This window comes from Tauraco erythrolophus, chromosome 25, assembly GCF_009769465.1.
Source record: "Tauraco erythrolophus isolate bTauEry1 chromosome 25, bTauEry1.pri, whole genome shotgun sequence".
Classification (NCBI taxonomy): Eukaryota; Metazoa; Chordata; class Aves; order Musophagiformes; family Musophagidae; genus Tauraco; species Tauraco erythrolophus.
Window position 1 is genome coordinate 7,732,201 of NC_141489.1, and position 25,261 is coordinate 7,757,461.

Genomic DNA, 25,261 nt, shown 5'->3' on the forward strand with positions numbered 1-25,261 from the left:
GCACTCTTTAATGAAATTGTGGTAGGACAGAGTAAATGTCAATTTGACATCTGTGTGATTTTTTGAAACGTGTCCCCTGTGCCTTGATGGGAAAGTTCTTGTCAGCCACATTAACGGCTTCCTTGCTATGGGGAGATGAGAGTGTTTGTGTAATGGCTTTTGTTGCTGTGAGTGTTGATGGGAACAAGCACACCTTTGGAGCTGGGACAAAGCTAAGTGTGAAGCCTTGTGAGTACAGTCAAAGCTACTTTTTATCCCTGCAGGGCAATGCAGAAATGTCCAAGGCAAAAATATTACAGTGTCAATTTTGGGAAGCCTTCCTGTGAGCACACGCAACCCTCTGTCCTCTCTCTGGGGATGGAAAACCTGCGAGCTGCTGTGGGAGGAGGCGAGGCAGGGCAGAAGGTTTGTCTTTGGGAAGGGGAGAAAGCTCTTCATGAAGGCACGTAAGTGCTGTGAGATTGAGAGAAATGCATCTGTCTCAGCAAATGTGTCCTGAGCAGTGCTGGCCACCCCTGAAAGGGCTCAACACCAGCACTGCAGCCCTTGTGGGCAGGGGCACTGTCAGAGGAGGAGCAGCTGTGTGTTAGCCTGGCGTGTGGGGAAGGATGCTGTCGTAGCTCAGGAATTAGTGATTTCCCTTGCCTTTCACTGTTTTTTCCATGCTGTGCCAGGAAGGACAAATGTCAGCCTCTTCTGCAGGTGACAGTGGTTCCTTTCTGCTAGCTGTGGGGTTGTTGTGAAGCTGGCCGTGGCTGTGGCAATTTGCAGGGATAGGTCTCGGCAAGCTCACCTTTGGGCACGGAAGCAGACTTTCCATGAAACTCAGTAAGTAGCCCTGTGTTGACTGGCTTGTTCACTGAAATTTTGGTGAGAGAGAAAGATCTGGTGGCAGCTCCGTGTGGGAAGAGAGAATGGGCAGCACTTGGGGCAAGGACTCCTTAACTCTGTCTGCTGTGAGGTCATTGCCTCACCTTCTATGATGGGGTGACCCGCCTGGTTGACGAGGGAAGGGCTGTGGATGTAGTTTTCCTTGACCTCAGTAAAGCCTTTGATACAGTCTCTCATAGTGTTCTGGTTGAGAAACTGGTAACTGCTGGCCTGGATAGGCACACCCTCCTTTGGGTTAAAAACTGGCTGGACGGCCGGGCCCAAAGAGTGGTGGTAAATGGGGCTAAATCCGGCTGGAGGCCGGTCACCAGTGGGGTTCCCCAGGGCTCAGTGCTGGGTCCAGTTCTGTTTAACATCTTTATCAACGACCTGGATGAGGGGATTGAATGTGCCCTCAGTAAATTTGCGGACGACACCAAGCTGGGAGGCTGTGTCGATCTGCTCGAGGGTAGGGAGGCCCTTCAGAGGGATTTGAACAGACTGGATCGTTGGGCTGAGGCCAATGGCATGAGCTTTAATAAGGCCAAGTGCAGAGTCCTTCACTTGGGGTGTAAAAACCCCAAGCATCGCTATAGGCTCGGGGAAGAGTGGCTGGAGAGCTGCCTGGCGGAGAAGGACCTGGGGGTGTTGGTTGACTACCGGCTTGATATGAGCCAGCAGTGTGCCCAGGTGGCCAAAAAGGCCAATGGGATACTGGCGTGTATCAAGAATAGTGTGACCAGCAGGAGCAGGGAAGTGATCCTGCCCCTGTACTCGGCACTGGTGAGGCCGCACCTGGAATATTGTGTCCAGTCTTGGGCCCCTCGCTTTAAGAGAGATATTGAGCTCCTGGAGCGGGTCCAGAGAAGGGCGACTAAACTGGTCAAGGGGCTGGAAAATAAAACTTAGGAGGAGCGGCTGAGGGAGTTGGGGCTGTTTAGCCTGGAGAAGAGGAGGCTGAGGGGGACCTGATTACGGCCTACAAATACTTGAGAAGGGATGGTGGGGAGGTGGGGGAAGGGCTCTTTACATTAGTGATGGGTGATAGGACAAGAGGAAATGGGTATAAGCTTAGTCAGGGGAGGTTCAGGTTGGATGTTAGAAAGTATTTCTTCTCTGAAAGGGTTGTCAGCCACTGGAATAGGCTGCCCAGGGAGGTGGTTGAGTCCCCATCCCTGGATGTGTTTAAGAATAGGGTGAATGATCTACTTAGGGATATGGTTTAATGGGGATTAGGGACGGTTGGACTGGATGATCTCTAAGGTCTTTTCCAACCTAGAAATCTATGAAATCTACAAGAAGGTCTCGAGGCGGCTGGGTCATCATGGTCACTCAGCGTTCCCTGACAGGGAGAATCCAGTTGCAAGAGGAGCATCTGTTCAGCTTCAGTCCTCAGGGGGAACTGAGGGCTGTTGAGGAAAGGCAAGTGAATTTCAATGTTCCCCAAAAGAGTATTTTGTATATTCCCAGACAGTCGCTGGGAAGCCACCAGTGCCACCATTCCTGAGGTCATGCTGTCTCTTCACATCTCCCTGCTGACGTTTCTGGCTGTTATAAAGCCCTCAAGCCGTAGGCTGCTGGGTGAACTATGGATAGATTAATGCAAAACTCACCTTTGGAAAGGTAAAATACTTTAAAATCTCTATCAGTGTGGGTGACTCTTTTCTCATCTGTCCACCTGGATACATGGTTGGGCTTCCCACTTTGTGCGTTTCACAGTTGTTTCTACCTGGAGAGTTCAGAGGAAAGACATCCCTACTTGGAGTCAGAGGCATGTGACAAGGGTAAAATCTGTTTTCCCCCTGCATCTCTATAGGAAATCTTATACGGTTTTCTGGAGTAAAAGTTGTGTGCAGTTTTTGTTAGAGAATGTGTCATTGTGTGATTTCAGCATCTACCTGGAAAGTTGCCTTTGGGAGCGGGACACAACTGATGGTGAAACCTGGTAGGTGGAAACCCAGTGTGATGGAGTAAGGATAGGAGAGTCATGTCCCTTACTTTGAAAATGAACTAACAGCTGTGTTGGAAAATGGTCTGCACAGGCATGGAATTTGTGTGTGTGTGTGAGATATAGCAGCTGGAACTAATAAAGACTTTTTGAAGGCATGCAGGGTGTGCAGGATGGTCCAGGGAAAGACCAGAGATCTTTTAGGCCTGAGTTTTTAGGGCTAAGAGAGGTGCTGTGAAAATAATGCCACAATTTTTCTCTAGATGGGACAAGCATGCAGTCAGCGATCATCTCTGTCAGAGCTGAAAGGGGTGACCAGCTGCAGCTCCTGTAAAAGAAGTGCCGAGGAAGTCACCCACTGCTTTGGAAGGAACAAGCTAGCGCAGGGCAGACATGACTTACAGGGTTTTTGTTGTGAAGGCAAACACTGTGTGACAAATTATGGCAACCAAGTCATCTTTGCAGGTGGAACTCAGCTAAGGATAAATCCCAGTAAGTTTTAAAGCCTTTTCCCACTCCTCTACTTGGTGGAACAGTTTTGTGGTCATGAGGTAGTGTAACTAAAGTGGAGGGAGACTGGTTCAACATGTGGGGATTTTGCTCTGCTTCCTCTGGCAGCAGCCGAGACCTTGATTCAACAAGATAATGAATTTATTGCTTCTGCTTACTCCTGCCAGCTCCTGCTCTCTGCCTTTCAAATAAGCAGACTGAGGTCATGAAATCTCTTGCTCAGGGACAGATACTTTGCACCATGGCCATCTGTACCTGTGATAATTGGGATGCGCTGCTGACGGCTCTGTCTAGCACAGCCCCGGGTGTCTGTCCTTTGCTCTACCGAAGAAAGGTCAAACTAATAATACTCCTGTTTGCAACAGAATCCCATTTGTTACCCTCCCTGTAGATGAGATTCCCAAGAGATTTCTTACCCAGGCTACAGTTATTCCTGACTTCAAATGCTTGATGATGATGGGAAAGAGCTGATCTCCTGGAGATTAGTGGTAGAGTAACTGGCATGAGAGTTGATGGTTTTTGCCAGGGGGTGAAGGACTTGTGAATTGAGGAAACTTCAGACTGACACTGAGGACAGGGACATGCCTGCTTGTGAAGCCCAGTGAGTACAACTGTTGCCCCACTGGTGGTATTCCTTCTGCTTTGTTCTCCCAGTCCTCCCCTGCCAACTCCCTCAGCCCTTATATTTAGCTGATCAGTGCAGGCTTGTTCCCAGCCCAGCGGGCAGCGAGCTTTCCAGCATCTCTCTTCGTGGGATTGTAGCACTTCTGCTGTGGGCTTAAATGCCATCTGCTTTCCTCTAAGACAGACTTTGGGTCAAGGCAGAAGCAGCAGTCCTCACAAATGGCGTTTGTACCTGTAGGTCCAATGGTGATCATGCCATGTTGGTCCATAATGACCCTTCTTGCTCTCAGTTTTCCTGGGATGGACAAAGTGGCCACCCATAGAATCATAGAATCATAGAATGGTTTGGGTTGGAAGGGACCTCAAAGATCATCTAGTTCCAACCCCCCTGCCATGGGCAGGGACACCATCCACTACACCAGGTTGCTCAAAGGGCCATCCAACCTGGCCTTCAACACTTCCAGGGATGGGCATCTACAACTTCTCTGGGTAATCTGTTCCAGTGCCTCACCACCCTCAGAGTGACCACCCTCAGAGTGAAAAATTTCTTCCTTATATCTAATCTAAATCTGCCCTCTTTCAGTTTAAATCCATTGCCCCTTGTCTTATCACTACACACCCTTGTAAAAAGTCCCTCTCCAGCTTTCCTGTAGTGATACCTGAAAAGGAAACTGAACTTTCCAAGACTTGTTTTAAAGTTTTAGAAAGCAGGTATTCTTTATTGCAGCGCTGGGTGCACAGGGGATTTCTCCTCCTAGCGTGCACACCAGCTTCTGGACAGAAAATTAGTTATACACTACAATCATGCATAATTCATAACATATTTACATATTCTTAAACAATTGGTTAATTTTCTCTCGCTTTTCATGTAAATTACTTCGCATGCTCAGTTTTCCTCCTCCGCCCCTTTCTTTTGGGTCTGGGGTGTAATTGGGGTAGGTGGTCCGTGAGTCGGTGGTCACGATCTCCCCCCGCCGGAATTACCTTTTCCCCCAAGTCACTGCATGTTCACAGTTTAGAAAAACATGATAACAAAGTTTCTGCAGTTTCTGGGATGTTCCCTCCAAGGGCAGACAGTTCTTGATAAAGAGTCTCTGTTTTAATCACTCCTGGCAGCTTCAAGGATGGACATCTTGTTAGTTTCTTTAGGTATGTGTAAAACACCTACTGTCGACTGAACCCTTCATGAAACTGTTACACAAAACTTTAACCCCTTTATTTTTGGGTAACAATTCCCCCCTTTTCTTTATCCTTGCGAATTCTTTCGCAAAACTTCATATTGTTCATGTTTAAGAATTGTGAGTAGCACCCAAACTCTCCTAGTCAACTTGGTTAATTGGTACCAGAACATAAAGTTTACAATTGTTAGTATTGTTACTGCTACTAATACTACAAGCAAAGGATGTATTAATAAGTGCAGCACTCTAGTTGCTGATGGTGAATACCCTATAAAAATATTCACCAATGATGTTCTCCATCTTTCTTCACTCATTCCAGGACGTGGTGTATTTCTTCAGCATCGTGATGGACAGTTATCAGAGTTTTTTGTCCATCTTCTCGGACTTGCTTCAGCAGTCGTCTTAAGTCTTCATGTTACACCAGTCTTTTCAGCAACGCTGAGTTCATTCCAGTAGGGGTAGGCCGCAGGTCATGATACAATGTATAGCTAGATTTTAGTAATTGATAAGATGTGATGGGAGCTAAATAAGTAAAATCGCATCCTGTGATAGTTACAAAATTACAGATACAAAGGTTAGAGTGATCATTCATATTTCTAGTAATGTTATCTACCAAAATGGAATTACAGGAAGTTCTCATGCAAACACAGCCATTACCTATATATACAAGTACAGTTTTAGGTTTTTCGTCAGGATGTATCTCAAAGTGACAAACATTCTGTTCAGTGTCAAGACAGATGTCTTGAGCTCTGATGGTATTGCTTTCACAAATGAATCCTTGTTGCCCTTGCACAATGCATGTGCTAATGCCAATTGTTTGCCATTTATTCTCACTCTTTCGTGCCCACACTCTGTGTTCCAAGGGATACAGTGTAGTCCCATTGTGATTTAATCCTAATGCAATGATTGGATATATTGTGTATACTGAAGCATTGTGTATAGTTAACACAAAGGCTGTGACCATATCATTTTTAGGATCATAAGTAAAATTAACTAACTGCCACCAAGATTGGAATCTTTTTTCAAAATTATTTGCCTTATCCCATATCACTTTCCGAATCTCATTGGGTAAAGTGCCTTCTTCACCTTCCTTTATAATCATAGCTGTTGTGGATTGAATCCACGATTGAGCTTGGATGCAGCTGAGAGCTAAAGAGATATTGTTTTGGGCTGCACCAAATGCATCTATAATGGACTGATGGTCTTTTTCATTTATGTTCTCCCACTGAGGTAATGTACGTGATAAAAGCCACTGTTCACTTCCCAGAGCCAAAAGGGAAGATCGTAAAGGATGTTCCAACTCGTTTAGGTCACTAGTTATTGTAACTAATTTATTCATTAGGACCTCAGAGTCTATATTATTTAGAACTCCCATTCCTGTTCCCATGATACCGGTAACATCCCTCTTCATTCGTTTTTCGGAGAAGATATTTCGTCTATGTAACCACATTGTCCACCCCATGTAAGAGGTTTTCCGAAATGGTGAACAGGCTGGCTGGACAGTGGAGATGTTACTTTGCATTGACAATTCAATTCGTCTGAGGGATCGTGACGGGTTAAACAATATCTGCTGTTGTCCTGTATTCTGAATTACGTAAGGTCCAATTTCAAAAAATAGAGTATTTGGCATAGGTGGCGTTGTGCTAGATGGACTTGTTATCATGTTAGGGCTGGGAGTGATTGTTGTCACTGGTTCAATAATGCCCATTTTGAATTTAAATGTGAGTGCCATGTCACCTTTCTGAGTATTCCAGAGGCAAATTATAAAGACAGGCTGGGTTAATGTAAAATTGCTCCAGCATTCTAGTTTTTCATTTTCGAGGGCACAAAGATTCTTTGTGAGCACAGAATTATTGGTTCCTTCTACAGTAATTTGAGTCACTTTCTCATGGATGGTTCCATTGATCATTCGGCAACCTATTTGGATCCCTTCTCCGATTGTTCCCATCAAGAGGGGAGCCTCGCTGTCCTTGTCCCAGCCCCACTCATGTTCTGAGTATATTTGCATTCCACGCATAACCACAGTAGCTAAATTTAAGTTCAAAGATGGTCCCATACTTCCTGTGGACTTAAGGTAGGCGTGAGACCATGGCCAGGTGTAAATCACCTACTGCCTACTGAACCCTTCATGAAACTGCTACACAAAACTTTAACCCCTTTATTGTTGAGTAACAGTAGGCCCCCTTTAGGTACTGGAAAGCTGCTATAAGATTCACCCCGGAGCCTTCTCTTCTCCAGGCTGAACAGCCCCAACTCTCTCAGCCTGTCTTCATAGCAGAGGTGCTCCAGCCCTCATATCATCTTCGTGGCCCTCCTCTGGACTTGGTCCAGCAGCTCCATGTCCTTCTTGTGTTGGGGACTCCAGAGCTGAATGCAGTATTCCAGGTGGAGTCTCATGAGAGCAGAGCAGAGGGGGAGAATCCCCTCCCTTGACCTGCTGGCCACGCTTCTTTTGATGCAGCCCAGGATACGGTTGGCTTTCTGGGCTCCTAAATGTCCCAGGTCTGCTCCTAAATGTCCCAGTTGCCCCATGGGGAGGCTGTCCTATGCCACTGCGTTCCAGTGGAGTTTGTGTTGCAGTGGGAAACACAGATACTCTTCCACTGCCCCTCTGAGCTTAGACATGGCTGGGCTTGTTGGACCATTTGTTACGGAAGGAAATGCTGTGTGATTATGACTCCAGGTTATGCAACCTGACCTTTGGCTCAGGGACCAGACTGTGTGTCCAATCCAGTGAGCGTGCAGCTTTCTTGGGTGTCATTTGTCCTATGTCCTCAAGTGTCCACTGGAGTGCCTTGTAGATGTACTTCTTTATCTGGGTCACCTTTCATAGGGGAAGGAGGACATAGGCACTCTTTCATTTAAGGCAGACAATGGAGAGGTCGTGAATTTGCATTAAATCCCCATTTCTGTGGCACAGAGCAGACGCAGCAGTCCCTCAAAATGGGGGTGCAGTGGTGCTCTTGATTCCACAGGCAGATCGAGGGGAGTTCTTCACTTCAGGATGTAGCTGACTAGGAGTGATGTTCATCACTATCCAGTTGAGCTGCTGATGCCCAGACTGACCAAGTGGTTGGGAAAGTTTTTCTCGAGAGAGGAAATACTGTGTGACGTCGGGTCTGGTGTGTATAAACCTGTCTTTGGCTCTGGAACAAGACTCACTGTTAGGCCACGTAAGTCCAACACTGCTCCTACGTGTTCTGTTTTCTTGAGGTCTTTCTTGGGGTGGTGGAGAGCAGCAGCATGTCCGGGTGTTTGGTCATTTATGCATGACCATGTCTAGTGATGGACTTCACTCTAAGGGAATGTGCCCGCTTAGGCTTTGGCTCAGGCAGAAGCAGCAATCCTCATGAAAGGGATTTGTACCTGTAGGTCCAATGTTGATCATGACCATTTTGGTCCAATAAGGCCTTTATTGCTCTCAGCTTGCCTGAGATGGACAAAGTGACACATGCCTGCTCCCAAATGTCCCAGTTGCCCCATGGGAGGCTGTCCTATGACAAAGCATCCCAGTGGGGTTTGTGTTGCAGTGGGAAGCACAGTTCTCAAATCTTAATCCAGCACACGTGCATACCAGTGTACCATTTTGCAAAGCACAGTGTCACAGTGTAATACTGTGAGTTATGCTAAACTTATATTTGGAGCTGGGACCAAACTCACCGTTTCTCCAGGTATGTCTGAATTCTCAGATGTGATTCCTCTTGGAAGTACTTCTTTCATTTTGGAAGTTATTGTGCCTATTTCCTCACTCCACAATATATTAGGAATAGGACTATAAACTTTCAACTGGTATGAGAGTGATTTCCATGACTACACATATATTTTCCTTTCCCTGTGTCTATGAACTAGTCATAGCAGAAGTTTTACATATGCAAGAGGATTATCCCTGGAAAGTCAACAGGAAGTGAGCTCTCAAATCAAAAATTCTCACGTAGAAGAGAAACAAAGGGAAATGGTGAAAGCCAGCATGGGCCAGCAAAATGCAGAGTGGTAAGACTAGTCTCATAAAGCCGTAAAAAGGACTTTTCTAGTGTGTGGATGCTAACACTTTAAGATAATACGACTTCCATTTGTATGCAAATGCAAAATATAAGCGCGTATTGGGTCTTTGCTTTGGAGATCCTCTATAAAGCTGTAAAGATAGGGGGTGGGTTTCTGTCATATTGTGAAGTATTTTATAAATACTGGAAGCCCAGGAAGCAAGCTTATCTTTGAGTATGATACCAAGTTTGCAATTACAGTCAACGTGTTGAGTACTGTGAAATTACCTTGGCCTTCAACATCCATGTGAAGCTCGGAGCACAGTAGAATTGAAACTCTGAAACTATTCTGCACAGTGTGACAGGTCTTAAAACTAGGAGTGGAATAGATAACCAGACAGAGGTGAAAGAGGTTAAGAAACAAAGTTCACTCCTGAATGACATTTGAAGGCAACCCTGACCACAAATAATTTTTTTTAAAAAAAAAAAAGCATGAAAAAATTGTTCTTTGACAGTTGCTGTCACAAGTATCTGAAAAAAAATCCCTCCCAAACCCGACACCTCTTGTCTTGTATGTAAGTCTTTGGAAAGGGAAAGAAAGTAAGGCAGATCCTGAGGCATCAAGTTTTTTGTAAAGATATCAATTTTTCCAAATTCCTTATGAATACTTTTAGGAGCATTTAATATCTAAATGCTTTTGGTTTACTCTTGTAAAGTAATTTTTCTTTTTCTTAAAATGGTAATGATTGTTAAGATAATTTTAAAATAATTTTATTCTGAAAGTTAAAAAACACAGCAATTAAAGATACTATTAATTCTGAAAACCTCTGGGGAAATTCCTCAGATTTCAACTGACCTTCCTGACCCCGTTCAAAAACATCTGAGAAAAATAGGAATCTCAAGTTTATATGGAGCTATCAGCAATCTAAAGAAGTTATAAATCAAGGATCTGGCTGACTTCATTTACAAGTCCCCAAATTTGCTGTTATGGTCATGTCCACATGCAACTGCTGCAGATCTTGTTTTGGTCACACTGTAGAACAAGAGCTTCTTGAATGTATACCGATACTTCAGTGTTTAATTGCAGAATAAGCAATGGTCTCCCTGCCACAAAGAATTTGCATACCAAAAAGTATGCTTTCTACTTGAAAGCTAAATGGCAAATTTGCTCTGGAATCACTCTTGACTGACTCAGATGGCAAATCCAAGAGAATGGGATGATGGAGTTTGTACTACATCATCGATGACTAGGCGAGCTGTGAAGTAACAATAAATAAACTAATTTTTGAGAGAATAGTCAGAATGGAGGACTAAATAAATGAGGAATTACATGAAGAATAGAACTTGCGATGCAGGTGATGGAGGGGAATATTAAGGAACAGGTGTTTGCAAGTTTGGAAGATGCAGAACACCACATGAAAGAAAGTCAGTCGGAAGAAAAGCCCTACATAGATAGATCTGCCTAACAGAGATAAATAAGATTTCTTTTGGTGGAGAATGCAATTATTGAAGGTTTTATTAATAGAATTTCATAGAATTTCATAGAATTTCTAGGTTGGAAAAGACCTTAGAGATCATCCAGTCCAACCGTCCCTAATCCCCCATTAAACCATATCCCTAAGCAGAATATATGCAAAGCTGTTCCAGAACCCCGCTGCTCTGACCATTATGAGCCTTCCTCTTTTCCAACCAAAACCTTTTCACAACCAGTTTACACGTGTTTGTTCCCGTACCGAGTGTTGTCCTGAAGAAAAATTGTTTCTCCCCTCCCTGGTGCTTAGTCCCCTGATGTACTAATAGAAAGATCGTATCCTCTTTCGAACTCCATTTTGCTAGGAACAGTTATGTCAGAAACAGACCGATGGATTTACTGTGTTTGAGATGGACACACGCACGCAGAGGCCGGAGCGCTCGTTTTAAAAGAAACGGAGAAAATACAGACGAGTCTGTCTTTAGTTCAATACCACTCTGGATATTGTAGAGGTCTATGCTATTGTGTGACTATGGAAGTAGTTACAAAATAACATTTGGATCTGGGATGAGACTTCTGGTTTTCTCAGGTACATTTATCCTGATTTTTTGCCTACTTTGCAAGATTGTTGTGGACACACACAAAGATCTGGGAAATGGCAGCTGTCAAAGGCATAGTAGCCTGCGGTCTCACCTTAACCAGTGGAATTTATTCCATGACAGCTGTCCAAGCAGTCTTCCTTGAGGCAGCTGCAGGCAGGCATGTGGTTTCAGTGCTCTTCCATCAATTGCATTCCTGTGATAAGCTAAGACCAAGCCTGTTTTAGCTCTTCTGTCAAGTAAATCACGTGGATTTGTTCTCTCCTAAGGGTAAATCCATACCATTTTCGTTGGACTCAAACAAAGTCATGGGTGATATAAATCAGATGAAAATGCATTGAAATACACGGATGGCTATGATACTTATATTGTTGGACATGAGCACACTCACAGCCCAGAAAGCCAACCATATCCTGGGCTGCATTAAAAGAAGCATGGCCAGCAGGTCAAGGGAAGTGATTCTCCTCCTCTACTCTGCTCTGGTGAGACCTCACCTGCAGTACTGTGTCCAGCTCTGGAGCCCTCAGCACAGGAAAAACATGGACCTGTTGGAGCAGGTCCAGATGAGGGTCACAAAAATGATCAAAGAGATGGAACACTTCTCCTATGAGGAAAGGCTGAGGCAGCTGGGGGTTGTTCAGCCTGGAGAAGAGAAGGCTCTGGGGAGATCTTATTGTGGCTTTTCAATGCTTAAAAGAGTGCTATAAGAAAGATGGGGACAGACTTTTTAGTAGGGCCTATTGTGATAGGACAAGGGGTAATGGTTTTAAATTAAAAGAGGGGAGATTTAGAGTGGATATAAGGAAGAAATGTTTAACAATGAAAGTGGCAAAACACTGGAGCAGGTTGCCCAGAGAGGGCCCATCCCTGGAAACACTCAAGGTCAGGTTGGACAGGGCTTTGAGCAATGTGACCTTATTGAAGATGTCCCTGCTTATTATAGGGGTGGTTGAACTAGATGACCTTTAAAGGTCCCTTCCAACCCAAACCATTCTATGATTCTATGATTTAGAATATATCCTCTTACAGTGATTATCACCATTTTAGCTGGTCTTTTTTTTTTTTTGTAGCAGAATCCCACCAAGGTACACTATATTTATAACATTTTTAATATTGCTGTTGGAATGGGAATTGGACTGCCTTTTAGTTGGTTTGCCTGATGTACAGATACTACACTATCCACAAATATTGTAAGTGGATTCTCTTCATGACTGGAGCTTGAATCCGTATTTGCCGAGCTGTCACGGCTACAAGGCCATACTTAATACTTACTTCTGCTACTGCATATCTAAATAAGTGAGAGTATATGAATCCTGAACTATTAGAGTTAGAAGACTCATATTGCCTTTGCAGATGCCTGTGAAGCTCTAAGATCTAGACAGGGTCACAATGTGCCACTGAAACCTGTAAGGAGATAGCTGTAACCAAGGTCAAAGGAGTTCTTGAAAGGTTTCCTGGGTAGTGTGAATTACGGAAGCAGAGAAGGAGATATGCTGACATTAGGAAAAGGAACTTTGCTGGTGATCAAACCAGGTGGGTAGTAAATGGTGAAACATTCAGCAGAAAACTTGGACTGAAAGGCAGCAGCCCTAACTACATGGCACAGTAAACAGGAATTTTAGATGATGTTACAGACGGAAAAACACAGCTTGTACCTAGTATTGCCTCGAAAGGCGTAATATACAATTGTGACCAGCGAATGAATGAACATTTTTTGATTTGATCTCCCTGTTTCTGATTCTGATAATTTCCTAGTAGACTTCTTTGGTACTTTTATGGTGACTTGAATCAATGTGTTTCATCATTGCTCCCTTAAGTTGTTCCCTGCTGTGGAATGTCTGTTGACCTAATTGTCAGTAGACATTGGGAAAACCTCTCTATATAGTTGTAGAGGTTGACACCAGTGTGCCAGTCAGGGATATGTGAAACTCACATTTGGAACTGGGACCCAACTTCTTGTTACTCCAAGTTTGAGCTTTCTGTTCCATATTAACACCAGGATTGGCAAATTTTGTTCTTTGGGTAGATGGACTAGGGACTTTCATGGGAGCATGTTCCAATCTCTTTTTGGCTTTTCAAGATAAAAACAAAAACCAGTCGGAATAGAGATGCTGTCTTGGAATCCAAGGAGTGCTTGGCCATGGCAGGGACTCACTGCAGGAAAGAACAGCTAGAGAAGATGGTAGTGTCCACACAGGTTTAATAGTCACAGCACGGCGCAGTCACACATAGAGTGCTGCAAGCCGTTCACACATGGCTGAATGCTATATAAAAAGTTTAGCACTTTCATGGAGTTTCTGGCTACTGAAGTTTTCAGACTTGATTTTTGCATCTTTAAAACTGTATATAAAGGTTGTTCTGACTAATGGCTTAGAGATTCGGTTTTCTAACTCTTAGCTTAAGCAAACAGGTCATGATTTTGGGGTTTAAAATCCAAAAGTAAAGTCCCCTTCCATATTTGTAAAAACTGATGTTGCAGTCAGGAACTAGTAAAATTGTATTTGAAAGGAGAATCAAACTTGTTGTGATGCATAGTAACTCTTTTCCTTTCCTCAGTTACATTCTAAAATGCTTTAGAAACCTGAAAGATGGAATGAAATTTCAAATATTTTTGTGTCGTTCTCTGGTAGATAGTTTTCCCACATATTTTGGATGAGGAGCCATTGGAATATGCAGCTGGCAGGCAGGAATTTATTGCAAAAGCTTCTCATTGAGTGGGAAACTGAAAGTTGCAATAAATTTGTGTTTGGAAGAGGGACTAGATTTAAAGTCAACCCAGGTGAGCAAGATTTGGAGAGGGACAGGCTATGAAGGTATGAAGGTGGAAGCAGTGTCCACTGGTTAGCGTTTCTGAATAGATCTATCTCTATGGAGAATGAAGACAAACTCTTGATGAAGAGTGGAGGGAGGAGTGAAGGCTGAAAGAAAACAAACCCAGGATTTTTTCTGAAAAGAGTGCTTGAGAAGATGGAGCAGGGAGACTGGGAATAGGGGGAAATGAGACGACACGATCCATGTCTTGGGCTAGAGTTGTTGGCATATCATTAACATTAACTTCAGAGTCCTCTCAGACTGTAATAGTGTTCTGCCTCAGTCTGGGGGAAAAAAACATCAGCCATACCTCTGGGTTCATGTTTGAGTCTAAGTTTCACACTGCATTGTGAAGAAATTTCCCAGGTGACTCAGACGACAGTATTTGCAATTATTCAAACTGTGGTACGCAGGATACTGGAGCTGGAAGAGTAATTTCTGGAAATGGCACAAGGCTATGATCCCAAACAAGTTATCTAATTAAATGTACCCATTAAATAGACTGATCAGGAAAGGATATAGTTTTGGTGTGAAATAGACATCTACATCCGAGGCAATTCCACAAGAATAACATCAAAAGTTCTTCTGACTTTTTGATATCAATGTAAAAATGGTCTTCTGCCTACTTTTAGACTTTGAGAAAAGAATTTTAAGTTGATTCTTTTGAATGTTTTTTTATTGGTTGGGGTTTTTTTTACTTATTAAACAAATGTGGGCTTTTTTGGCTGGCACTATGTGAATAGTTAAGGTCTAACTCAGAAAGTTTCTTTTTTTTGAGTTGAAATTATTTGAATTGAGGGTTGGACTAGATGACCTTTAAAGGTCCCTTCCAACACAAACATTCTGTGACACTATGAATTTTTTTCTAGAAACTAAATCTCTGGCATATAAAATTGAAAACTTGTTCTGACAATTAAAGTCCAACTCTGATTTTGGAAGAAAAAGCATGCAAAAGTATTTTGTGAAAATGACAGAGATTCTCAGGAGGTTCATGAGAAGCCACTTCAGTCTTTTTATTTCTGCACAATAGTTACACAGATGGGTTAAGCCATCTCATTCATCTGTGAGCTTTAAAGAGGGGATTAGATAAGGAGAATTGCTTCTTCTGATCCCCAAAAATCTTTCCTTAATATCATTGAAAGGAATAGCAGAGGAGATCATAGTGAATCTCTCCTGCAGTTCAGGTGATGCATGAACACAAATAGGATATTGCTTCCCAATATGAAATTGAAGAAAACTTCATGCCAACTTTTCCTTAATGTGAACACATGCTATAAGTCCAGGATTTATCCTGTTTTGGTACTAGAAAACTATTTAGTCCATTGGACAGTTGATTTCTCACATATCGGGTATCTTCCTCTATTATTTCAGCTTTAGTTTTGGTTCAGCTAGGAATCTTCCCATTTAAAGGTTTGTGAGAAAGATCTTGGATGGTTTTGGTAGTTTGAATTTCCCCCGTGTAATTACAGAGGCAAGGACAAACACATTTTGGGATGGAGACCAGAATTATGCCTGATCCCTATAAGTGAAGCAGCATATTCAGATTTGCAAATACTGAATCTCTGCACAGAGTCTTTGTACTTGGGATGACTTGGTTGATTCTGGATTAGGACCTGGCTTCTTTTATCTGAGTGCCTCCAGGCACGAGCACTGGAAGTCTAGAGAAGGGTTCAGGTACAAAATGTGGACATCTAGTCTTGCTGTCCTTCATGCAGGGCTTGGGAGTTTCACAAAGGATCTCTGGTAGACTTTTTGGAACCTCCTTTGGAGGACAGCCAGTGAACATCACTTAAGTGCTTTTGTTAAGTCACTGGAGTTGCTCCTCTGGGGTCAAGATTAGCCTGTATGAGTGTGTGAGAGGGTATATATTTGCTCTGTAGCTGTTCCTGATTAATAGCGCCAGGTTGACTCTAGCTGTGGAATATCATAGAATCATAGAATGGTTAGGGCTGGAAGGGACCTTCAAAGGTCATCTAGTCCAACCCCCCTGCAAGGAACAGGGATATCTCCAACTAGATCAGGTTGCTCAGGGCCTCGTCCAACCTGGCCTTGAACGTCTCCAGGGATGGAGCATCCACCACCTCTCTGGGCAACCTGTTCCAGTGTTCTACAATTCTCATGGTAAAAAATTTTTTCCTAATATCCAACCTGAATCTACCTCCCTCTATTTCAAAACCATTACCCCTTGTCCTGTCACAACTGGCCCTCCTGAACAGCCTCTCCCCATCTTTCTTGTAGGCCCCCTTGAGGTACTGGAAGACCGCTATAAGTCCTTCTCCTCAGGGCTGCTCTCGATCCATTCTCCGCCCAGTCTGTATTTGTGCCTGGGATTGCCACGACCCAGACATAGGACCTTGCACTTGGCCTGGTTGAACTTCATGAGGTTGGTACGGGCCCACCTCTCCAGCCTGTCGAGGTCCCTCTGGATGGCATCCCTCCCTTCCAGCGTGTCGACGGCACCACACAGCTTGGTGTCATCAGCGAACTTGCTGAGGGTGCACTCCATGCCACTGTCCACGTCACCGACAAAGATGTTGAAGAGGGCCGGGCCCAACACGGACCCCTGAGGGACACCACTCGTGACCGGTCTCCACTTGGACATCGAGCCGTTGACCACTACTCTCTGAGTACGGCCATTGAGCCAATTCCTTATCCACCGAGTGGTCCATCCATCAAACCCATGCCTCTCTAGTTTAGAGAGAAGAATGTCGTGCGGGACAGTGTCAAAAGCTTTGCACAAGTTCAGGTAGATGATATCCGTTGGTCAACCCTTGTCCACCGATGCTGTCACCCCATCGTAAAAGGCCACCAAGTTGGTCAGGCACGATCTGCCTTTGGTGAAGCCATGTTGGCTGTCACCCACCACCTCCTTGCTCTCCATGTGCCTTAGCATGGTTCCCAGGAGAATCTGCTCCATGACCTTGCCAGGCACAGAGGTGAGGCTGACCGGCCTGTAGTTGCCCGGGTCCTCCTTGTTCCCCTTTTTAAAAATGGGGGTTATGTTCCCTCTCTTCCAGTCATCGGGGACCTCGCCAGACCACATGTCTCATATTTTGAGACATATGTCTCAGGATGAGGAATGGTAAGAGGATTAAAGACCTCTACCACACCAATTCCAGACTGATCAGAGATTCAGAGGGTTTCTTTTGAAGGCAATGCAGAATGAGATAAATCTCTCTACAATACAAGCTGTCTGTTAAATCAGTTTAGGATTTCCACTGCAGCTTGTTTGGAAAAAAAGGCGTAGGTCTCAGTCTGATGTTGGAACAGGCTCTCTCCCTGAAATCAGCCTCTGGAGTCGGCTTTCTCTGCAGACTGGTCAGGAATAACATTCCAACAGCTCCTGTTCTTCCACCTGGATCTTTCATCATCCTTCAGGAAAGATGAAATTAGGCAGGGTCGACAGCTCAGGGTAACACAATTTAATTCTCAATCTTTCTTGCAAATACAGGTCATAAATATCAATACAGCATCTCCAACACATCCACCAACTCGTTAAGACAGAATAACAGGAAACAAAGGTCACAGTGCTGTGGTTATAAAAGCTGATATTTACCAGACTATCTGCAAACTTTCATAACAGTATGCAAATATGCAAAGGAAGTTTGAACTAGAGAAAAATACCCTAGTACCAGAACCAGTAGCCACTCTGAGCAAGAATGAGAAATGAGTATTTTGCAAAACAAGTGCTGCTGAAGCTGTCTGCAAAAAACAGACCTTGGTTTTTTATCTGTTTATGATAAAAGGACAGATTGAAAGGGAGAAAAACACGTTAATTTGGAGATGGATGTGTAGGTCTTCATAAAGCACAGTACTCATTATGAGAGAGAAGCAGAACAGCTCAATCAATTCCTCCTCTTCTCTTTCATATCCATGTACTCCATGACAATGATATACCCTGGTTCATCTGTATTTCATACAGGGATCTACCAACAAGCTTTTTATCTGCTCCTGTCTTACTCTCCCCAACAAATGATCACTGAAATCTATTTCCAAAACAATAACTGGGAGTACGGGAGGTGGGGAGTGGTGCCGAGGGAGTCAGAACATATATCAGACCATATTCTACATAGTTGGGAAAGAGTCCATCTCATCAGGTTTTTCAAAGCCAGGGCAAAGCTGGGATAGACAAACTGCAGTTCAGGAGAAGGACCAGAGAATTAATCATTAGGCTTTGTGGATTAGTTTTTTTCTGAGATCACACCAATATAGAAGTACACCTGTTTCTCTAAGGTGCTGACAACTGGCAACTGAACAGATGAAAAGCATTTATCTCAGCGATAGAACTAGGGTCTGCACTAGCATAAGATTTTGAGACACTTTCTAAAAGTCAAGATTTAGTCCAAACTTCTCCCATGGGAACAAATTTAAACTTCTTCACCTGGGAGGTAACCTGTCTTCAGTATTTTTTACAATGTTTATCAATGTGATGTGTGAACAGGGACAAAGTAAATATTAATCTAAACTCTCAATCCTACATGATAACAATTTGACAGTTTATAAATGTGAATTGAAGCTCCAGTTATGATTGTGAAGTTCAATGGAAAATGCAGCCAGAGGGTTGTTGAGAGCCCCACATCTGCATCTTGGCTACAGTATGTCTTTAATGATATTTCATCTGTTCATCATGTTACTGCAACGCCCATAACATTTTACTATTACGCATGAACAAAGATTTAGGAAAGTACCTTCTCAAAGAATCAGACTTCAAGAGCTGGACAAGATGAAATGTATGCTTAAGAGTACAAGTTCACAAAGCTAAACATGCAAAAAAGAGTTTAACCACAGGTAGTGTTTTGATATGTGTGGAAAATCCTAGTCTAACTGACTAGTTAGCAGAATTTCAAGCAAGACAATAGAAATAAACCCCAGGTGCCTTATATCTGCAGCCTTCAGTTCCCCAAACCCTTCTTCTGTAGGGGAAAATGTATTAAAAAATCTTGCACTGCACTGTCAAGTGGTGGAATATAATGAAATGTTTGTTCGTTTCATCTTTCTTTCCCTAGAAGCAACTATGTGTTCCTACTTTGCAATGGCATTCCTGGCTTTTTCCTATAGGAACACAATTAGCTAAACTGGTGGTAAATGTGGACACCCTTAAGACTTGGTAGTTTATCCACTGTCCCTCAGAACAGGAGGAGGAAGTGGGATTGTGAATGTCAGTGGTGGATTTGGCTACGCAAATTTCTGCAGAAAAGGCAGAGTGCCCCTGGGCTTCTCAGTTCTCTCCAGACCCATTACATATCGTAGCAGCAAAGAAAGAAGAAAGTGCTCTCTCCACCTTTCATACACATTCCTGAATGCATCCAGCCCAAGATCCAGAAGGAAGCCCAGGCTCCAGAGTAGAGTTGAATGAGTTGTTTCAGGGAGGAATGACTAGGTTAGATATGGACATCTAAGGTGTGGATGCCCACATGAGTATCATTTGAGATGCTCTAGAGATCCTGCCTGACCACTCTCTGCATCTCCCACACAACATAAGTCAACATAAGTCTTATGTAGCTCCTGCATCGTCTGCTCTGGATGCCCTGGTTCTCTAAAGGAGTCCTAGCACAAGATTCCTATGATCAGGTAACTTCCCAGTGAAATCATGGAAAAACCTTTACATCTAAGTGTCTGTATGCTAAGACTGAAGGAACTATGAATGTATACTCCCATCTAATGTCTCTTCACTTCTCCATTTTCAGATGTCACTCCATCTCCTTCAGCCTACAGGCTGATCTCTAAAGATGATGAGAATTTGGAAATGTGCCTTATCACAGATTACTCCCCTGAAAATCTTACTCTTAACTCGGATAATATGCAGACAAATGCTGTTGTGGAGGTGACAACATCCGAGAACAAAGAGGAAGCGAGCTACCTGTCAACATACTGGGCCAAGAAAGATGAAATGCAGTGTGGTGCAAATCACGGGGGCTTTGGAGAGCTGGAGGGCCAGGATCCTGAAAGTGGTAATGGCGTTGTTGGATGTGTGTACAGGGCTAGAGGTACTCTGATATCTGTGCTATTAGTATGAGCAGGACTTGTTCACAGCTCCCAACCCTGCAAGCAATGCCGAATTATGCTCCTACATTCCAGAGGAAGGTTGCCTCATTGCCTCTGTTTTCTTCTGCCTTCCTCCTTGGTGGAAGCAAGGTTAAGGGTCAGTAGACTGAGGTCACAGCAGAGAGATCTTAAAATCACACTGGAAGGGATATAAAGCTTGAAATTCCTTTGTCTGATGAGACACTAAAGTTTAATTAGATCATGTTTTACGCTTGCCCTGAAAACAGGAGAAATGAGTGTTTACGGGAGGCTTTACTGGCCAGAACATCTAATCCGGCCCTTCTAAGTAGAGATATCATTATGAACTTCTGAAGAAGTACATTTCTCTTATTAATTAGATTTATTGTTACTATCTGCAGGTGCCAGCACTGTCTGTGTTACAGGGGTGTCTCTGCACTTCAGGACAGGTATGTACACAGCAGTAAAGCTTGGCTTCCCAAGGTTTTGCTAAGGTTGCCTGTTTGCAAAATTCCTGTTGGAGCAAAAAGCTCAGATCAGACATTTCCAAAAGAATCCCACAGACTTTAAACATCAAGGCTGGAAGTCATTGGGTTAATGTATCCTTCCAGATCTGAGCTGGTAATTTTATGTGACCAGTGTAGCCAGTGCCTACATGATCTCGCTAGGACAAGCCAAACAACTACTCCTCACCACATAACGATTGAAGGCACTGGTATGAGTCAGCCTTACTGCATGTCTGTCTGCACTTCAGACTTCAGAAGAGTTGTTTGTATTTTTGGGCGCACAAACACTTAATGAACCAGAAGATAAGCAGGTTCTGCAGCGTGTGCTCAGAAGCAGGGTTGCACTAAAGGTGTGGTGCATCTGAGCAAGCTTTGCTTCAGCTCATGGCTGTGGAGTATACTAGCCAGTGCGGGAGCCCAAGCAACTGCTGCTCCTGATGGTTCAAAGGAGCTGAGCCTGCCTCCGTGCTTGCTCTGCTTGCAGCATAGCTGTACTTCTGCAAACATGCAGCCTTGCTGAAAAGAAACCAGTTAGCCGAATGTTTCCAAAACATCACTTCAGAATACTCACCGGTAAACTTGGCTGATTTTATCAGTCATTTCAGAGAGAGGTTTTCAAAGATAAACATAAAATGACTTTTTCTTGACAGGTCCCTGCTTCTCTGATAGAGATCAATGTATTTTCAAATGAAAATGGCTTTGTCATTTAAAAGATGAATAGAAAATACAAATAGACTTTGTGTTCTTTGAATAAAATTTAACTTGTTTTCCCCCTGCCCATCTTAAAAAAATGTAGGGAGAGGAAGGAGCGATGCCACCAGCATCCAGAGTTCGAAATACACTGTGTTTAAAACAGCTAGACGGCTGGCACACTTACATGTTGGATAATTCAGTGGTTATTGAATGAAAACCCGGCCCTCGGAACACCGGCTGGAAAAAATGAAAGTCTCCCGATGAGGCAGTCCTGCTCACTCTCTTGTTAGCTCTCCTGCTAGCTGACTCAAGCACACGAAGGGAAACAGCTTCATTAAGAAGTGCTTTTAAGTCTGTCTGGAAGTGAGGATGTCTCAGTGCTCTTGTGACTTTCATCCTCTGTTACTTTTACAGATGAAAATCTGAACATGCTGTCTTTATCACAGCTGGGCCTGAAAATAATTTTAATGAAAGGAATAATTTTTAATGTGCTGATGACGATGCTTATATGGAAAAAAAAGTGAGTATGCATGGAGGGTGGTAAGGCCTCTGACAAAAAATGTCTGTGTCAGTTCATTAGCTATGAATGTTCCTTCTCTTTGTAATAACTCTTTATGCGGTCTGTCCATGCACCTTTTGTTTGTAGAAACAATAAAGTCCCTCCATTCCTTTGGCTATGTCATGGTTTTGTCCCATCCCTCAAGTCTATTTACTTTCCTTATCCACATGCAAATTTCACTTTTTTCTTCTTTCTACACATCTGTCCTTTCTTTTTCTGCATCCATCCCTTCCCTTGTCTGCATTCCTCCATTAGATTCATCCCCTGACCTGTCTCCAGCTGGGAAAGTTTGGTGCTTACTGACTTTAAGACCACAGACCCAGTGGTCGTTTTGGCCCAGTGTCTCTTTCTCCTCTTTCTACTGCTTAGATGCTTCAGGTCTACAGTTCTGTAGCTGCAACTCTATCCCAAATAATGCTTAACATACCTTTGTTTTTGTTACAGGAATGAAAGTGATCAGATGGTGCAGTCCTGAAGTACCAGAAAAATCTGCTGAGCAATCTTTACGAGAGCATTGTGTGCAAGAGGGAACACAGGCATTCCTGCTGCAAGGGATACCACTTGCTGTGTGTATATATCATGTCAGCCATTATAGTCTAAATTGCTTTATTTGCATTGTTACAAAGCTACTGAAAAATAAGCTTAAAATTCTCAGCATTCTGCTCCCCCACATGCCCGATTCGTTTGGTATGACAACGCTATTTTTGCATGAAGTATAGTTTGCTATAGCTATAAATTGCCCAACATCACTATTACTTGCCTTAAATTGACACACAATTTCTGCTTGGGACAGTGTTGCTGAAAACTGCAAGCTAAATATCACTTGAATGTGAATTTTTCATATTTTGGTAGCTTTCAGGTACACACGTCTTAGAGTGCACCCCTACAGACACCATTTCAGTTGCAAATGAAACACTGAAAATCAAAGGGAGTCTTAGTCAAGGTGCTAAGCACCATGTCCTGCCATCTTTTGCTAGATCAGAGCAAGGTATTTCTTCTTTTCCCTAAAAGATAGCTGCTAGGTCTCCCAGAAGTTCTAATTCAATTAAATTCTCACTTCATTATCACAGAAGAAAAGAATTATTTTTACTATGTTTTTAAGGTCTATCCGGCCTTAACATTTTCTGAATTGAAACCAGCTTAAGATTTGGCTTTGCATTTAGTAAAAATACAAACTACTTTTTCTCTTTTTGTTTACTTCTAACAACGTTAGGTTTCCCAATTTTATTTTTAATAATCTTTGCATAAAACTATACTGAAATATTAACTGTCCATGTGTGCACTCCTTGGAAACAGTGATGCATGTGAAATCGAACACTGCTAGTTCTTGAATTGTATCGGCAACCACCCTGATGCCTTGGCAGTTCTTTAGGCCTTTGGCCACTATTAAACAATTCCTATACAAAATAAGAAACTTGTTTGTCTTTTGTATGTGTAGTTTGAGGAACTTGTTTTACCCTTCAGATGAGCTTTAGGAATGAGTTTGGCCTTTGGGGCGAGGGGGGGAAGGGGTCTCTGGACTCTCCTCTTCAGGCTGACTTGGCCATCAGGTGCTGTTTGCAATAACTGGCTGGATCCACCACAGAAGCGGTGGGAAGAGCTACAAACTCCCTTTCCAGGACATCCTTGCTTGTCTGGGTGAGGACAGTGTGGCTGCCTCGGAGGGAGGGAAATGGAGGAGATCACATCTGCTCCAAGAGTAGACTCTGCTATATGAAAACAGAGGTGAAATTTGGCTTGCCCACAGTGAGAGGACTAGGAAATGGTCCAGGTTCTTGAAGGTGATGTCTACGGCTACATAGAATGTAGCAGACTGCACTGTCCTGCCCCTAAACGCCCCCCACTCCCAAGCATGACTGGAGAACAAGATGCCTGTTTTGCATTAATGACACCAAGCGACAGGCCTGTGTCTCCAGGTTCAGTCTGTCACTGGCAAGACTGGAAATCTTCTCCTTTTGCGACATCAGTTTCTCCATTTTCTTCTGAAGCACCAAAGATTTCTCTGGAAGCAGAAATGAGAAGGGTGCTCTGAAGGAATCACACCCTCCCTGCAGAGCTTGAACCTGCCTGTACCTCACACCTGTGCCCAAACGAAGTGGCAGGGAAAGCCTTGCCAGACTGGTGGGGTCATTCCCTCTCATGGGATGTTTCTCACCCTGCTGGATTCACAGCCATTGCAAGGAACCCTGGTCTTGGAAAGCCTCATGCATCAAATGCTTTTAGCCAAAAGCCCTGGTGATTCTTGTGGAAGAGGGTCTGTGTGAGAAGCCCATGCCAGCATCCCTGCCACAGGGTCCGAGCCCACAGTGCTGAGCAGCCACACAACAAATTCTCCCCGGTCTCCTGCCATGGTGCCGCCGCCTGATCATTTATCAGGTGCCCTGACGCAGGGTGACAGAGACCTGCTGACCCCTCCTACTAAGGAACAACTTCAAACTTTCCAGGTCTATTACCCTGATTGCTTTATAGTACAGATGCTCAGGCACTCATTCTCATCTCTCCCTTGACACAACAGTCACTCTAATTTCTCTCTAGCTGTAGGAGCCCACGGATCTTTAAGCGCTAGATTCCAGACAGCTCTGGAAGCGTGCATTTCGCTCATGATGAGGTCTGCCACTTCACAGGGAAACAGCTGAAGTTGCCTACACCATATTTGAATCACAAAGTGAGACCAGTCATTGCATTTCACAGATTTCCAACTGATTAACCTCATTCCAGAAACCTTCAGGGATTTGGAAGAAAAGTTTCCATGCTCATTTACCTTTAGCATCACTTTTAAAAAATTAATATACCTCTCAAATTTTTTGTATTGCACTTCAAACACGCTCTTAGCTGCATAGTCAAGAAGGACAGTGCGGTGCCTCTGCTTCCACATCTCAGTCTTTTCTGTTCCACCTTAAATGACCCCAGTGATGAGATTTGCTGAGTGAGGGGATGAGTGCACAGATAAAGCAAAATGGTTTGACTAAGTGACTCTTAGCATGTGATCTCCAAAGCACTGAATTTGTAGGTCTAGTTCAAAGATACTTTCAGATATTGGGCTTCCAATCTCCCATCACAACAATGTGCCCCCCATCTCACCACTTTGTGCTTTCTTGTTTACTTTGAGGGAGAAAAAACACAGTGTAAAGCAAAGGCAGGAAATAACACAGCAGGACAGGACGTGGAAGTGGTCTCATGGCCCAGGTGGGGCAGGAAGAGGATGCACCACCAGTTCCATGACGCCACAATTGAGATCTGGGTCACCTTTTGATGCTCCCCTATGCCCTACCGCAGAAACCGCTTCCTCTGGAAAGTGGAGTGCAAAACAGGGGGTGGGGGAAGCAGGGCTGGTGTGGCACGTGGCAGGGAGGGCGAAAAGTGTGTGGAAAAGAACAGCAGACGTTAGACCACAGGCCAAAGTCGAATGAGGTTAAGGCATCCTCCCTTCCTGCCCCCTCACCACAGCCTGCTCTTGGGTCTGGGGAGTTGTTTTGGGTATAGCAGGAAAGATTGAGCTATGTATAGCG

General features: G+C 43.7%; 1 gene segment (V, D, J or C); it reads left to right on the forward strand.

The window, feature by feature from the left end:
* Window positions 1–22,383, forward strand: part of LOC147527051 (T cell receptor alpha chain constant-like) — a 36,399-nt gene extending 14,016 nt beyond the window's left edge. The window contains 4 exon segments of the C gene segment in view: window positions 19,679–19,942; window positions 20,396–20,443; window positions 21,608–21,713; window positions 22,197–22,383. Coding sequence covers window positions 19,679–19,942; window positions 20,396–20,443; window positions 21,608–21,713; window positions 22,197–22,227 — 449 coding nt within the window.
* Window positions 22,384–25,261: the final 2,878 nt, after the last annotated feature.